The sequence below is a fragment of the Copidosoma floridanum genome, unplaced genomic scaffold (assembly GCF_036245765.1).
Source record: "Copidosoma floridanum isolate Cflo_tuat_1 unplaced genomic scaffold, Cflo_Japanese_pri ptg000006l, whole genome shotgun sequence".
In the NCBI taxonomy this organism is placed as follows: Eukaryota; Metazoa; Arthropoda; class Insecta; order Hymenoptera; family Encyrtidae; genus Copidosoma; species Copidosoma floridanum.
In genome coordinates, this window is record NW_028321883.1 from 1,267,400 (window position 1) to 1,281,271 (window position 13,872).

Below are 13,872 nucleotides of genomic sequence, written 5' to 3' on the forward strand. Positions count from 1 at the left end.
CCTTCGTTGAAATTGATTCAGGACTTACTTGCGCCAGCGAACCCAAAAAGGATTGCGCATCTGAGTTAGCAAGTTCCAATGCCGATACAAGGTCAATCGCTCACCCGGATCAGAGCAGGACTCAAGAACGGACAGAGGTGCGGATCCAATCAAAAAATGACCCAGGGTCAATGTCACACTATCCTCACCCTGCGAGTTTAAAGGGCACAAAGGCCGAGAGCTCAGACAGGCCTCAATCTGTGCTGCCAAAGTCAAAAATTCCTCGAAAGTAAGTGAATTCTTACCCACTACCCTACGCAAATGGTACTTCAAGGATCGAACGGCTGCCTCCCACAAACCGCCAAAATGACGCGCTCTGGGTGGAATAAATTCCCATACAATCCCTTATTCCTCCAGTCGAGCCACAACATCATTCATTTCCTTAAACGCTCTGTTAAAACGGCTCTCAATTTCTCGTGAAGCGCCTCGAAACGTGGTACCATTATCAGAGAAAACCCTGACACAAACACCTATACGAGCAGTAAACCGATGAAACGCTGCAAGAAATGCCTCAAAAGAAGGATCCAACACTACCTTGATGTGTACAGTTCTCACAGTCATGCATACAAAGATCGCCACGCCTCCCTTGACCGTTTTGGCCCCACGACCCTTAGAAAAGAGTATAGGAAAAGGTCCAGAAAAATCAACTTCTGTAAAGGCAAACGCTCTAGTTCCATTTTATCGATAGGAAGGCATTTACCCATTTTTTGCTTAACTACCTTACCAGCATGACGCGTACAAGTCACACACTTCCGATAAACACTCCTGATCAGCTTGTTAACATGGACAATCCAACAAAAACGACCTAGATAACTTCACATGAGCGCAACCCCACCGTGCATGGTAATCAAATGAGAATACTCAACTAAGCGTCGAACCAACGGCTCATCAGCCGGCAATATAACAAGATGCTTTTCTTCAAAAGTCAATACAGAATTTTAAAGCCTTCCACCAACCCTCAGCACTCTGTCTTTATCAAGAAAGGGCGCCAAGCGCAACAAACGCGAGGTCATTGGTAACAAGCGCTTTCTCTGCAAATGGTCAATCTCACGAGCAAAATGATGGCTCTGTATAAGTCTATGAAAGGAGACACGTGCCACTCGCCAAGCCAAGGTTAGGATCTTCGGGAAAAATTTGTCTTGCCAAGTCTACCAAAATGTGTCTTGTCTTGACAAGTCTACTCATTCGCGTGATATAAGTCTTAACGCTTCGTGTACTGTTTTGCTTTAAAATCCTCGAGATCGTGCTTAAATACAACACTTGGCAAGACCAATTTTTTCCGGAGATCCTAAATTTGTACAAAATTAATTTCAAAAAATTTAGTAAACTCACGAGCACAAAAGCAAATACATCGTCAGAATGATCAAGCTAAATCAAAGTATAAAGTTGGAGACTACGTGCGTATCAGTCGCGAGAAAAACGTATTCGAAAAAGGCGCCGTGAAATCCTGGAGTCGAGAAATATTTAAAACTGTCGGTGTTACTAAAAGACAGAATGTATATACATATTACTTGCATGATTTGGATGGTGAAAGTATTGAGGGTTTTTTTTACCCTGAGGAGCTTAGCCCAGTTACTAACGAGCAAGTATTAGATCAGGAGCATAAAATTGAAAAAATAATTTGAATTTGAAGGAAAGGAAAGAAACAAACAATATTTTGTTTGTTGTGTGTGTTATCCAGAAAAGTTAAATTTGTAGATTTTTGAAAAAGACTTGAGAGATGGTTCATAACGATTTTATGATAACTTTGACAAGCAATAGCAGTATGAAATATTTTCCTAATTATACTACAACAAATTTTTCTACTTAATTACCAAAAAAAATCGAGCTGTGTGGAAAATGGAAGGTTGAAATTTTCGAGATTCACGTACCGTGCACTATTTTACATGTCACTCGAGAGGACGCTTTACTCAGTGCATCTGAGGATAAAACAGAACGTCATTTTCAACATGGCACATACGACTTGATGAATAGCTTACGTAAAGCAATAAATAATAAATGGATGGAATCTATCTCTGAAAATGAAGAATATCAGCGTAAGTTAATTTATAAGAAAGACGGTGGATTTGTAATTATTGGTGTACCCACCTTAGAAAAAAAAGGAACACCGTTTTCATTTATAATGAAACATTTTAAAGTAGATAAGGGTGGTAAATTACCATGGTTATCAAACGCAGTACAATGCATTTTAGGATCCGAAGAAATAATAATTCATATCGAAAAAGATCGTGCAGAAATAAAGGATGATTACCTAATAATAATTTACGGTAAACAGCCGGCAATGATGTCAAGAGCAGTGCCCGATAAACTCTTTATTTACTTTAATATATGTGAAGCATGTATTGTTGGACACACGTTTGCACCTTTATTACAAATAGTTAACTTGGATGCTAAAGAAGTTCATTTTAGTAGTACAATCGTCTAGAGGTATACGCCTGTTGCATACGTACCCCTCCTCAATAATAGATCTCATACAATCAATAAAGATATAAGAGACCAATTCGGTAAACCGATAGCATTCGAGTTTGAGATACTGACGATGGTGTTACATTTTAGGAAAGTATTTTTTTAGAATCCTTGTACAAAATGAGTTGTTACGATGTGTATCATTCTCAGTGCGGTGGTGGGGTAGAGATGTCAAGCATGTGTTTACTGGTTCGCATGGGCAGAGAAGTCATGGCTTAGGCTTTTTTTTCACGGGGCTTTTTCGCAAAGCTATGCCGTATATAACAAAAGGTGCACGCGCTATTGGAAAAGTAGCTTTCCAAGCTGGTGTAAATATAATTGATGACATTAGTCAACGTGATTTGCCATTTGAAGATGCATTGACAAATCGTGCAACCGAATCAGGTATAAACTTGAAACGTAAGGCAACGGAAAAGCTTGTTAGATTAATGGAAGGATCCGGATATAATGCTTTACCGTACAAACGTCGAGCGCAGTCTCATAGCAGAAGCGCTACCCATCACATCTCTATGACTCGTGCTAAAAAGAAAACTTCTCGAGTGACAAAACGTGGATGCAAGAAAAGTGTTGTTGAAAAGAATAATACCAAAGGAGGAAACAAGAAGAATAGTAAAAAAATTAAGCGTGTTAACTGTAAAAAGAGTAAAAAAGGGCAGAAAAAAAGCAATCTAAAGTGACGTATATTTTTAGTTAAATATCAATAATGTCTTTTTGGCATAGCCACTCTGATCCGTGTCTCAAGAGTGAGTTGGATTTATTTTCTCTTCCTCTTACTCAGACAGCATTAGAGGCAAGTTGGTGGGTTTATTGTAAGCTTGTCTTATCACTAACCGACGAAAGTCCGATAGAGTTTGTCATAAATTCTCAAAATTAGGATTATTCAGACCTGGCTCCCACAATGCTGAGAGTTAATATAAAATTAATACCTTACGACAAGGATACAGATGCGTCTGTGGCTCCAGTAAACAATTTCTTACACTGCATATTTAACCAAGTTAATGTATATTTCAATTCAAAACTAGTGACCCCTCGTAACAATGCTTACCCGTACAGAGCATACATCGAAACACTATTAAATTACGGACCTGCAGCAAAAACTTCTCACTTGTCCACGAGTCTTTGGGAAACCGATGTAGCTGGTAAGATGGATGAATTACCTGGATCAGAGAAAAACATATCTCTCGCAAAACGTATGGAGTGTATAAAGGATGGTATGACAGTGGACTCGATGGGTCATTTGCATTGCGACGTGTTTAATCAAGACAAACTTTCATTAAATGGCGTCGAAGTTCGTCTACGTCTGGTTCGTTCGAAGGATGCATTTTGTTTGATGGATGCATCCACAAGGAATTATTCAGTCAGTATTACCGAAGCAACATTTCTTGTACGACGAGTAAAAGAAAGCCTCACAGTTTTGATTGCACATGCAAAGACTTTAGTGAGCACTACTGCAAAATATGCAATCACCCGTGTGGAAGTTAAATCTTTAACTATGCTTAGTGGTATAACAGGCGACTGTTTAAAAAACGTTATTCTTGGCCAGTTACCAAAAAGAATAATACTAGGTTTCGTCGACAACTAAACTTTCAACGGGGACAAAAAACTTAACCCCTTTAATTTCCAAAATTACTCTATTAATTTTTTGTCATTATACGTTGATGGAGTTTAAATTCCAAGCAAACCATTACAACCTACTTTTACAGGAAGTAGATCTATGTACGTTGAAGCTTATCATACATTATTTTCTGGATCCAGAATACATTACATGAACGAGGGAAATAACATACACAGAAAAGATTATCCAAAAGGATATTGTCTTTTTGCATTTGCGTGGCTTACATCATAACATGTGATGAGATTTGTTTTTCCTTCAGAAAACAATGATAATCTTAAAAAGGGTGTTAAAAAACTGGATGACGAGTATTCTTGTCTTCTTAACTGTTCTGAGAGTTAGCTCTTTGGTAGCATTTTTGGCAAAAAGAGAAAGCTTTCAGTGCTCTAGCTCGTGTTTATAAGTTACGAGCCTGGATCGACAAGCCCGTGCATTCGACGAAAGTTATTCTCTCTTACATCCAGATGATGCCTTAGATATAAAAAAAAAAAACTCAAGAGCCGACAATAAAACCTGCACGTTTGAGACAGTCGTCATCCTCCTCTGCTGCGGCTGCTATACAAGAGGTCGGGAACCTCATGAAAAGCATTAACCTTTGGAAATCTAGAAAAAGTGGACACTCTACTGCATCTGTGTACACCGAAATAAGGGAAGATGACTTCTTGAAATAAATACAAAAAGCGCTGCTGCATATTCCGACACCCACAGTCGGGGTCTTTCCAGCAGACAAGCTGCCGTTTGTTTAGATAAGACCGTGTGCCTTTGTAGCTAATACAGACGAGAGCACAAGGCCTGACACGCATCTGTTGCCTTCTACGTCGATACTAGTGGACATGGAGTTTTCTTTGACAGTTATGGGTTGCCACCCGCTGTCTCACACCATGTTGATCGACTTGGACGAAACTGTACTAGTTACGAGTGGAACGTACAACAATTGAAGAGTATTGACTCTCGAGTGTGTGGTCATTTCTGTATCGATTTTTTGTTTTTATATCTTATAATTATATTTTGGATATGTTTTGTTCAATATTTTCAAGAACTACATCAACTAATGATAAAATAAGAGTAACTTTGTACAATAAAATTACTAGACATAAGAAACTAGAGAATAGGCGCGTTATATCCTCAAAATGTAATAAAAATTGTAAGTATAGAAATATTTTACTTTAATTAATTTTAAAATATACATCCCTGCGTTGAAATACATCACAAAAACTAGACATCTTGCACTCTATTTATCACTTACATTGTATAAAACTATAACCTCTTAGATTAACAACACTATTAAACAGTGACTACTTTACCTATATGTAGTAATATTATATCACCATACATTTTATACTATAAACAATTATCTTAAGTTTTTACATTGTATTTGTATGTGTATCACTTTACATCTTGCTGTGAATAAATTTTGTCAACCCCATTCCAAACGACTTCATTATTTTCACCTTTCCATCCCACCTCCACACCCCCACCAGATTTTAACATCCACGTCACTCTTCGAAGCCCCCAAAATTTCCCAGCAAGGGTCCCCGTTCCTTCCCCTCCTCCAACAGCACGACTAAACACTCACCCCGGGCCCAACCTCTGGTGCCAGACGGTGACGTCAGAGGTGTCTGGAAATGACTCACCCTTACTACTTACGCAAGTACACATCTACAGGCAACCGGTTTTTTAAAAGAAATCAATTAATTTTTTCATTTGTGCAATAGATTAATTAAATATTATGGAAGAAAGGAGATTTTAAATACGTTGGGAAGCATTATTCTTCGAGAAATAAGTATAACTATTTTCTATATTATGAATACATTTTTGCTTATGTATTTTAAATAAACATTTCTCGTTTTATTGGAATATTTAACACATATTAACTGATCAAAAATAATTGTGGAGCACTTTACTTGGCAAGTTAGTTTACCTAAATGACTATTTTTGTACTTAAAATAGTAGAGAACTTCATAAAATAATGTTTCTAAGTTTGTGGGCATACGTACAGTTAACGAGTAACTTCAAAAAAATAACTATGGTTAACGTTAAAATTGTATAGTATCCTGCAATACAACAAAAACCTTGTAAATTTAATACAACATAATTTTGATACATATTTTTTGAATGTCAGATTTCACATGAACATTTAAAAATGATGATTGTCCTACAGTTCAGAGTTTAAGCTAATTACTACTAAAAAATCATCACACAGAACTAGAATTCATTAAATATTACGAGTTTTATAACTGTTTTACTTACATTTTCATTGCCAAGATTTGAGTGTATATCAGAATGAGCTTGAAAACTTATAGATGTTAATACTGTAGATAATTTATCATCTGATTTACGGGGTATCAGGGTATCTTCTGGTAGTTGCTTTTTGGAATCAATGGAGACAATTGATATACATCCCTTTAACTTTTTTTGTACAGGTGGCTTATTTAATGCACCAGTAATAATATCAAGAGCTTTTTTTTTTTCTTCGTCATGATTTATACATTTGTCTCCATCACCGTAGTCTTTTCCAAATGTTTTTTTATTTTGATTGTTTTTATCTGTTGCAGGTACATCAATAATTACTCTAGACACTGGAACCTTAAAAGTTTGTGGCAATGCAGTAGGAGATATACTTGCTTTTTTTTCAAATACTAGTTTTGCTCCTCCAACATTGACACCCGGGATGAAAATTTTTGGTTTTTCTTGTTCTACAGGAGAAGATATTTGTTTGAATTTTTCAGTTGTTTCAAATATCTTTGATTTTCGACGCTCAGATAGACTTTTTGTTCGTGATTTACTTGGAGACATCTCAGATTCAAGTGAAAGAGCATTAGCTTTTAACTTTTTAGCTTCTTTAATAGGTGTATTGACTGTATTTGATCTATTTTTTTTCGTTTGTATATAAGAAAGACTATTTTGGCATTGAAGTACACTATTTTCTTCTGGAACCCTCAGTTGCGTTGGATTATTGTTGTTAGAGCCTCCTCTGTTGTTATTATGGTTGTTACTATTTTTTGTATTATAATTGTCCTCGTGACAAGAATCTTTGCATGTCCGACTGCTTTGTTTTTCTACTACATCCTGGTGGTTTTCTTTCTTATCCATGTCACTAGAATTTATAGAAAAAGTTTGAAAGTTGTCAATATTGTGGATTCGTTTGTTATTAATGTTTTTTTCTTGTGGTTGTTCGGCAGTTTTAAGAGCCTTGACATATATTTCCCCAGATGATTTATAAACATCCTTAGATTTGACAAATGGATCTTAAATATTTGTTGAACTGATGCTTAATTTTTTATTTACAGAAGAAAATGAAGCATTTTGAAGATCCATTTTCATAGGCTCGTCTACTGATGAGTCCAATAACGTATAATGACTAAAAGTTATGTATATTTTATTTTATACTTAAAGACTATTAGAGTAAATTACTTCATGTTGCTAAGTATATTTCAATGTTACTAATTATTACGAACTGATAATACCTATTCATTGCCCCAACACTTTTTCTTTAGTAACCTTTTTTTTTAACCAGTGGATATGGATACGTTTTATAAATACCTAACAGAATTTTTTAACATTAATAGCCCTTACATCTACAATTTAATTTTGGGACTAGAATGTTTTTTATTACAAATAATTCATTATTCATAATTAACACTGTGGAAAGTGTATCATAAATTACATAAAAGATGAAAATTTATTATGTGTCACACAAATTTTATTACCAAAAGAAGTAGAAACAAATAAACGTCTACTCGGTGTTTTGTACTGTAATAAATAATTATTACAGGTAAATGTAGAAACTTTTTTTTCTTGTAATTTTTTTACGTTATCTATAAGCCTAACACTTTTTTTTAGTCAATCATAGATTATAAACTGATGAAAATAAAATTTGAATCCATACTGTAGAAAGTTAAGCTTCTGCTATACTAAAACAAGACTGTAGTATTTGATTTTCTGTAATTTAATATCTATTGGAAAATAAAAAATGTTCTTAAAAACTTTTAAAAAAAAGTGTATCTAAAAATTCAGAAATACGTAATTTATATAACCAAAACTTACAAAAGTATATTATAAGTGTAGTAGCAATATACGTAAGAAATGTATAATTATAAAAAATTTTTCTGAGTGCTAGAATCTTTCACTGAATCAAATTGGAAAAATTGGTCAAATTAAGTTTTTAAATGACAAAATACTTTAAAAAAAAAAAAGTTTGAAGATAAGTAAAGATGTTAGTTACGAGTTTTAAATATTTATTGAGTTAACTGGTAAGTGACTAATCGTATGTATTTGATTAGTAATATTAATAGGATAAGTAAACTATAGGTTATATGGCGAATTTCCGTACGATATTGTACTTTGAGGTGCTCTAATACACTTAATTCAATTATTTTCATAAAAAAATTATTTCAACAATTATTTATAGTCTTCAATTTTCTAATTATTAAAATGCATACACAATTAAAACAAAGTTCTGTAACAAAAATGCTTATAAAACGTTGTAGGTACCGGTAGTGTCTGGGCCCATACTTGGTAGGCTTTTTTTGGACAAAATTCCTTACAAGTGACGACATATATTATCAAGTGTTTATTTAGATAATAAAGATCCTTATAAAATACCTCCAGTTTTGAAAGCTCGTATCATTTTTTTTTACGTTTTTATGCGAGAAAGACAGTTTTTCAGTATTTGTAAAATATCTAAAAGCCTATCAACAATATATGAAAATAAAAATTTTTGTTAAGTAGGCGATACTCAACCAGTTAACTTGTGACCAGAAACGTCAGAATTGGTCAGTATTTGTTGTCAATAATGAAAATACAGTGCCAAAAAAGTTAAGAATTTGATTAATCTTCAATTTTATAAGTAATGATCCTACAGTCTCGAAACTTAGTGTGGATATGTACTTTATTGTCATATAACTTCTGTAGTTTTTTCAATAAAAAATTTCAAGTTGTTGAAAAAAATGCATTTGTTTATAAAAAAGGCCTCAAATGTTTACATTAATCTGACCCATGTGTTATTATCAAGAAAAACGGTAAACTACTTCTTAAGAGATTTTAATCTCGTGTTTCAGCTGTCAGAAGTGAATTTTTTACAGCCCTTTTTTGCGTTGTTACGTCTACTTTACGTACCTATAACTGGACTAATTATTTTTCCCTTTTTACTTCAAAAGAACTGCGTTTAGAAGCTGGTATTTTTCTACGAATTTAAAAAGAAAAAGATTGTTTTAAAATGTTTATAAGCCGAGAAAATTTTTTAAATTGTTTATTATGCCATTTGTTAAATAGGAATCATAAAGTTTTGAAACTGACAGGGTAGCTGGTTACAGCCTTCAACTTTATAATTTCTCAAACTGATTTTCAGAATGTTACTTTCAACATTGTCCAATTCAAATATGTATAAGTCACACTTTTCAAGAGTCATTGAGACCCATTAAAATTTTCCCCTCAACTCTTTTCTTATCGAGCAACTTCAAATTCGGTTGACGAAAAAAAATGCTGTATCTCGGTTAATTTCCGTCCAATTTTAATTATTTTTTTCTTGGTAGGGGTGGGACGACGATCTATTAACAGTTATGTACGTCGTTACTGACTAGGAATGACTTCTATCCCGCTAAAATGTGCTCACTCAGCGTCCCCTTTACTTCTATCATCGTCTATACTCCTTAAAATGGAGTTCTTAAGAACGAGGTGGGAGATTTTAAAATGTAACAAATGCCTAATACGACCACTATCTGTGCCACTAACAATTACTTTGTACAATTACTATGCAATTTCATAATGTTTTTAACATTTTTATCAGACAGTCTGTGTGTATTCATACTGTGTTCATCCATATTATGACATCAGCTCAGTACTAAAATTACAAAAAATATTTTCTGTTCACCAGGAAACTATTTCATAAATATGTCAACTTTTTTCCACAAAAAATGCCAATGAATATTTTTTTTTTCATAAATGATTTATAACAAATTGATAAACAAATTGGTAACAATTTTTATACGTTACTTGTTAATAGATCGTCGTTCCACCTCTACCAAATAAAAAAATTATTAAAATTGGATGAAAATTGATTGAGATACAGCATTTTTTTTCGTCAATCGAATTTAAAGCTGCTTGATCGAAAAAGAATTAAAGTTGTATAGGACACCCCTTTTATACACGAGACTGCATTTATCAAATAAAACATTTTTCTAAGTCTTATTAATACTCAACGATAACATTGTTTATTAACTACAGTTATATAGTGTAGCTAAAAAAAAAAAAATTTTTTTTTTGAACAACTCGCTCAATTATTTTTTTCGATTCTGATCTAAAACCTGTGTCTCTGGAGAAATTAGTTATCTACAATTATAAATTTTTTTGATGTAATTTGATGCAAAACATTATTTATTTATGTAAAAAAAATTACTTTTTAGAAAAATTGTCAAGCTAAATAGCTTTGCCATCAACGCTGCCAGTACTTCTCAGATGGTTCCCCGCTTCCCCTCTCCCTCAGCCGTTGCGGGCAGCAGTCGCGCGGGCTCGCGGTGAGACGCCGCGAGACGCGCAGCTCAGCTGAGTCTGTTCTGAAGCACCCGTGATACCGCTGACACTGTTACGCCGTTCTAAATCAAAATACCAAACCTACAGAGTGGCACTGTAGAGTGGTTGTGTGGTTTTATGTTGTATTAAATAAATAGAGTTAGAGAGGTCATACTCTCTTCTGTAAGTATTCATTTAAACTTGTGCTCTGTCCATTCATCCTATACCTCCAATAAAAATTATCATAAACAATTATTTTTTTCTTATAAATTATTAATATTTGACATTCAGTAAATTTACGATTGTAAATAATTAATTTCTCAAAAGACTGAGAGGTTTTGAATTTAAATCGGAAAACAGTTAACAAGCAGTAAGTAGATTCTTTTCAAATGGCTATATTGTCATAAATAATTGAGTGATTTGTTCAAACAAAATTTTTTCTTGACTGAACCACACTATATGTTTACAATTTTTTATCAATTTTATCGTTTGTAACGGTGCCCCACCGTTAGGCCACGTTAGTAGGCTAGGGCAGGTAGAGAAAGGGGGAAAAAGAGTTCAATGGACCTAAGTGGGAAAGCGGGATGGGAAAGTAGGGGTAAGGGAAAAGAGAGTAAAGCCAGGAAAGGAAGCAAGGAGAGACAGATTAGCTTGGGCCAGCGAACGCGCGTGAAGCGAGTTTTTCCGTGTTGCCGTCTCCTGTTGCTCTTTTCGTTTTTTTTTTGGTGTGTGAAGTTGTGGTGTGAAGTCAACGCCACGGAAAGTGTTGGTGCTGTGATCCGGCTCCAGAACCCGACGACAAGGGCAGACCAAGTCCAGGTCTGACGACCTTGATCTCCACACACAGCCAGTAGGGACGCCTACTGGCCTCTGCGAGATCACACCAACTGCACCTAGTTCGGCCTATCCAAGGCAGCTTCGAGAAGCGACCTCCCCGCCCCGCGTAAGTACCTGCCAACAGGCAGTCTGTTGTAAAGGGCAGCGGCCCTCGATTAGCCCGCGTAAGTCTGCCCGGTCTGCGTTTTCGCGCCGCAAGCTCGTCGAGCAATCGCGCTCGACGAGCGAGATCTCACACTCACACACATACACTACACACCCGCGAATACCTTTTTTTTGTAATTATTTCATATTCCCTGAATATACACTTATTATTTTAAACTTGATCGTGAGTACTTCTTTTGGTGTGCCTCAATTTTCTTATTTCTTAATAATTATAAACGATCGTCGCGAAAAGCGATGACAGACACCTTACAGCCGCGATACAATATTCCGCAGCGGTGTCTCAGCGCACGAGACCCGCAAAATATTTTACAGGGAGTGTCACCGTTGGGTATCCGGGCAACACAGGCCCGGTCGAAGTGGAGAGACTCCGCCTCGTTGATCCGCATTGTGCACCCCGTAACACGTTAAGTATTCACAAGACTTGATAAAAAATTTTGTTTGAAACGTGCAATCAAGTTTAAAAGAGGTGTTCTATATAACGTTGAGGAAAAAATTATCGTGGGTCTCAATGACTCGTGGAAAGTGTAACTTACAACTATTTGAATTGGACAATATTGAAAGCAACGTTCTGAAAATTAGTTTGTATAAATAAATTATAAAGTTGAAGGCTGCAACCAGCTACCTTGTCAATTTCAAAACTTCATGTTTCCTATTTAACAAATGGCATAATAAACAATTTAAAAAGTTGTCTCGGCTTATAAACATTTTAAAACAATCTTTTTTTTTTTAAATTCGTAGAAAAATATTAGCTACTAAACGCAGTTTTTTTTAAGTAAAAAGGGAAAAATAATAAGTTCAGTTACAGATACTTAAGCTAGACGTAACAACGCAAAAAAGGGCTGTAAAAAATTCACTTTTGACTGTCAGAACTGGGTCAGATTAATTTAAACATTTGAGGCCTTTTTTATAAACAAATGCATGTTTTTCAAAAACTTGGAATTTTTTTTTTTTTAAACTACAGAGATTATATGACAAAAAAATACATATCCACACTATGTTTCGAGATCGTAGAACAATTGTTTATACAATTGAAAAATAATCAAATTTTTGACTTTTTCGGCACTGTATTGTCATTATTGACAACAAATACTGACTGATTTTGATACTTCTGGTCTTGTTTGTATAAAAACGTTAAAAAAAAATGGTCCGACTTTTTAAAATTGGAGGTATTGTATTGGGACGTTTATTATCTAAATAAACACTCGAAAATATATGTTGTCACCTGTAAGGAATTTCATCCAGCCACTTTTTTAATTCTATTAGCCTATTGAGTCAGGCACTGGCCAGCATCGGCTTTTCCAATTATTATAGTTTGAATAAAGCACACAAAAAATACCTTAATATTGCAAATTTTTGTAGAAAATCCTAAGATCGAAAAAACAGTTGTGCAGTACATATTACATACCACTCCGTTAGTTTTTTTGCAGTTATATTTCATGCATGTAAAGTTATATAATATTTTTTCAGTGAATACTAAAAAAGCTGAAAACCAATAATCGAAAAAAGAATAAACAGTTTTATTGTACGTGTACAGGTTAGCTATCACGCATGAAGGTATAACCGTCAACAGTATTGAATATATCTTGCCTAACATTTGGCATGTATAAGTATGTCTACCGGAATTATTGTACCTTGTAAGTGTATCACAAATAATGTCACCTTTGTACGATAAATCTTATGTACAACTTAAACTTTAAAGTCTGCAAGATAAATGAGCATTGCAAAATATTCTAGTTTAACCCTAAAATATTTTGCATTCACTTATTTTTGTAGAAAAACTTTACTTTCGAAACGTTAAACTACAGAATTGTGGGATTCACGTACAACGATATGGAATTTGGCAGTAAATCTCGATTATTAACGGTTCATTATTGTAAAAATAAAATAAAATCGTGGGAAACTACAAAAATTCAGATAAAATAGTCAGCAGCTAAAATGGCATGTCTGATAAGAAATTTAGATGTTATGATTAGAAATCTTGTTCCAAAACATAATTGATTTTGAAAGCGTCGTACTACGTAAAATAGTTGTAATTGAATTATCTTTTAAAATCACAGCTAGCAAGACCTATATATAAAAAGAGTTAATTCAAACGAATTTTAAGGAATATGCTAAATTTTACGGTGCTTTAGAGCCGAAAATATATTTTTTCACTTATTATGATTGTTACGGTCAAATAAACCAACAGTTAACTTTTGGGCTATGCTACAAGAGAAAAAAAATCATAGTGTAAGGTAAATTGC

The 13,872-nt window shown here is 34.4% G+C and overlaps 1 protein-coding gene across 5 annotated transcripts in view; it reads right to left on the bottom strand.

The window, feature by feature from the left end:
• Nuak1 (Nuak family kinase 1) overlaps positions 1-13,872 on the bottom strand; it is a 687,224-nt gene that overhangs the window by 111,498 nt on the left and 561,854 nt on the right. For all 5 annotated transcript variants that reach the window (XM_089598605.1, XM_089598604.1, XM_089598607.1 and 2 more), the window contains one exon: positions 6,368-7,214. In XM_089598605.1, the coding sequence (XP_089454731.1) occupies positions 6,368-7,214 (847 nt within the window). The remainder of the gene's footprint in view (positions 1-6,367; positions 7,215-13,872) is intronic.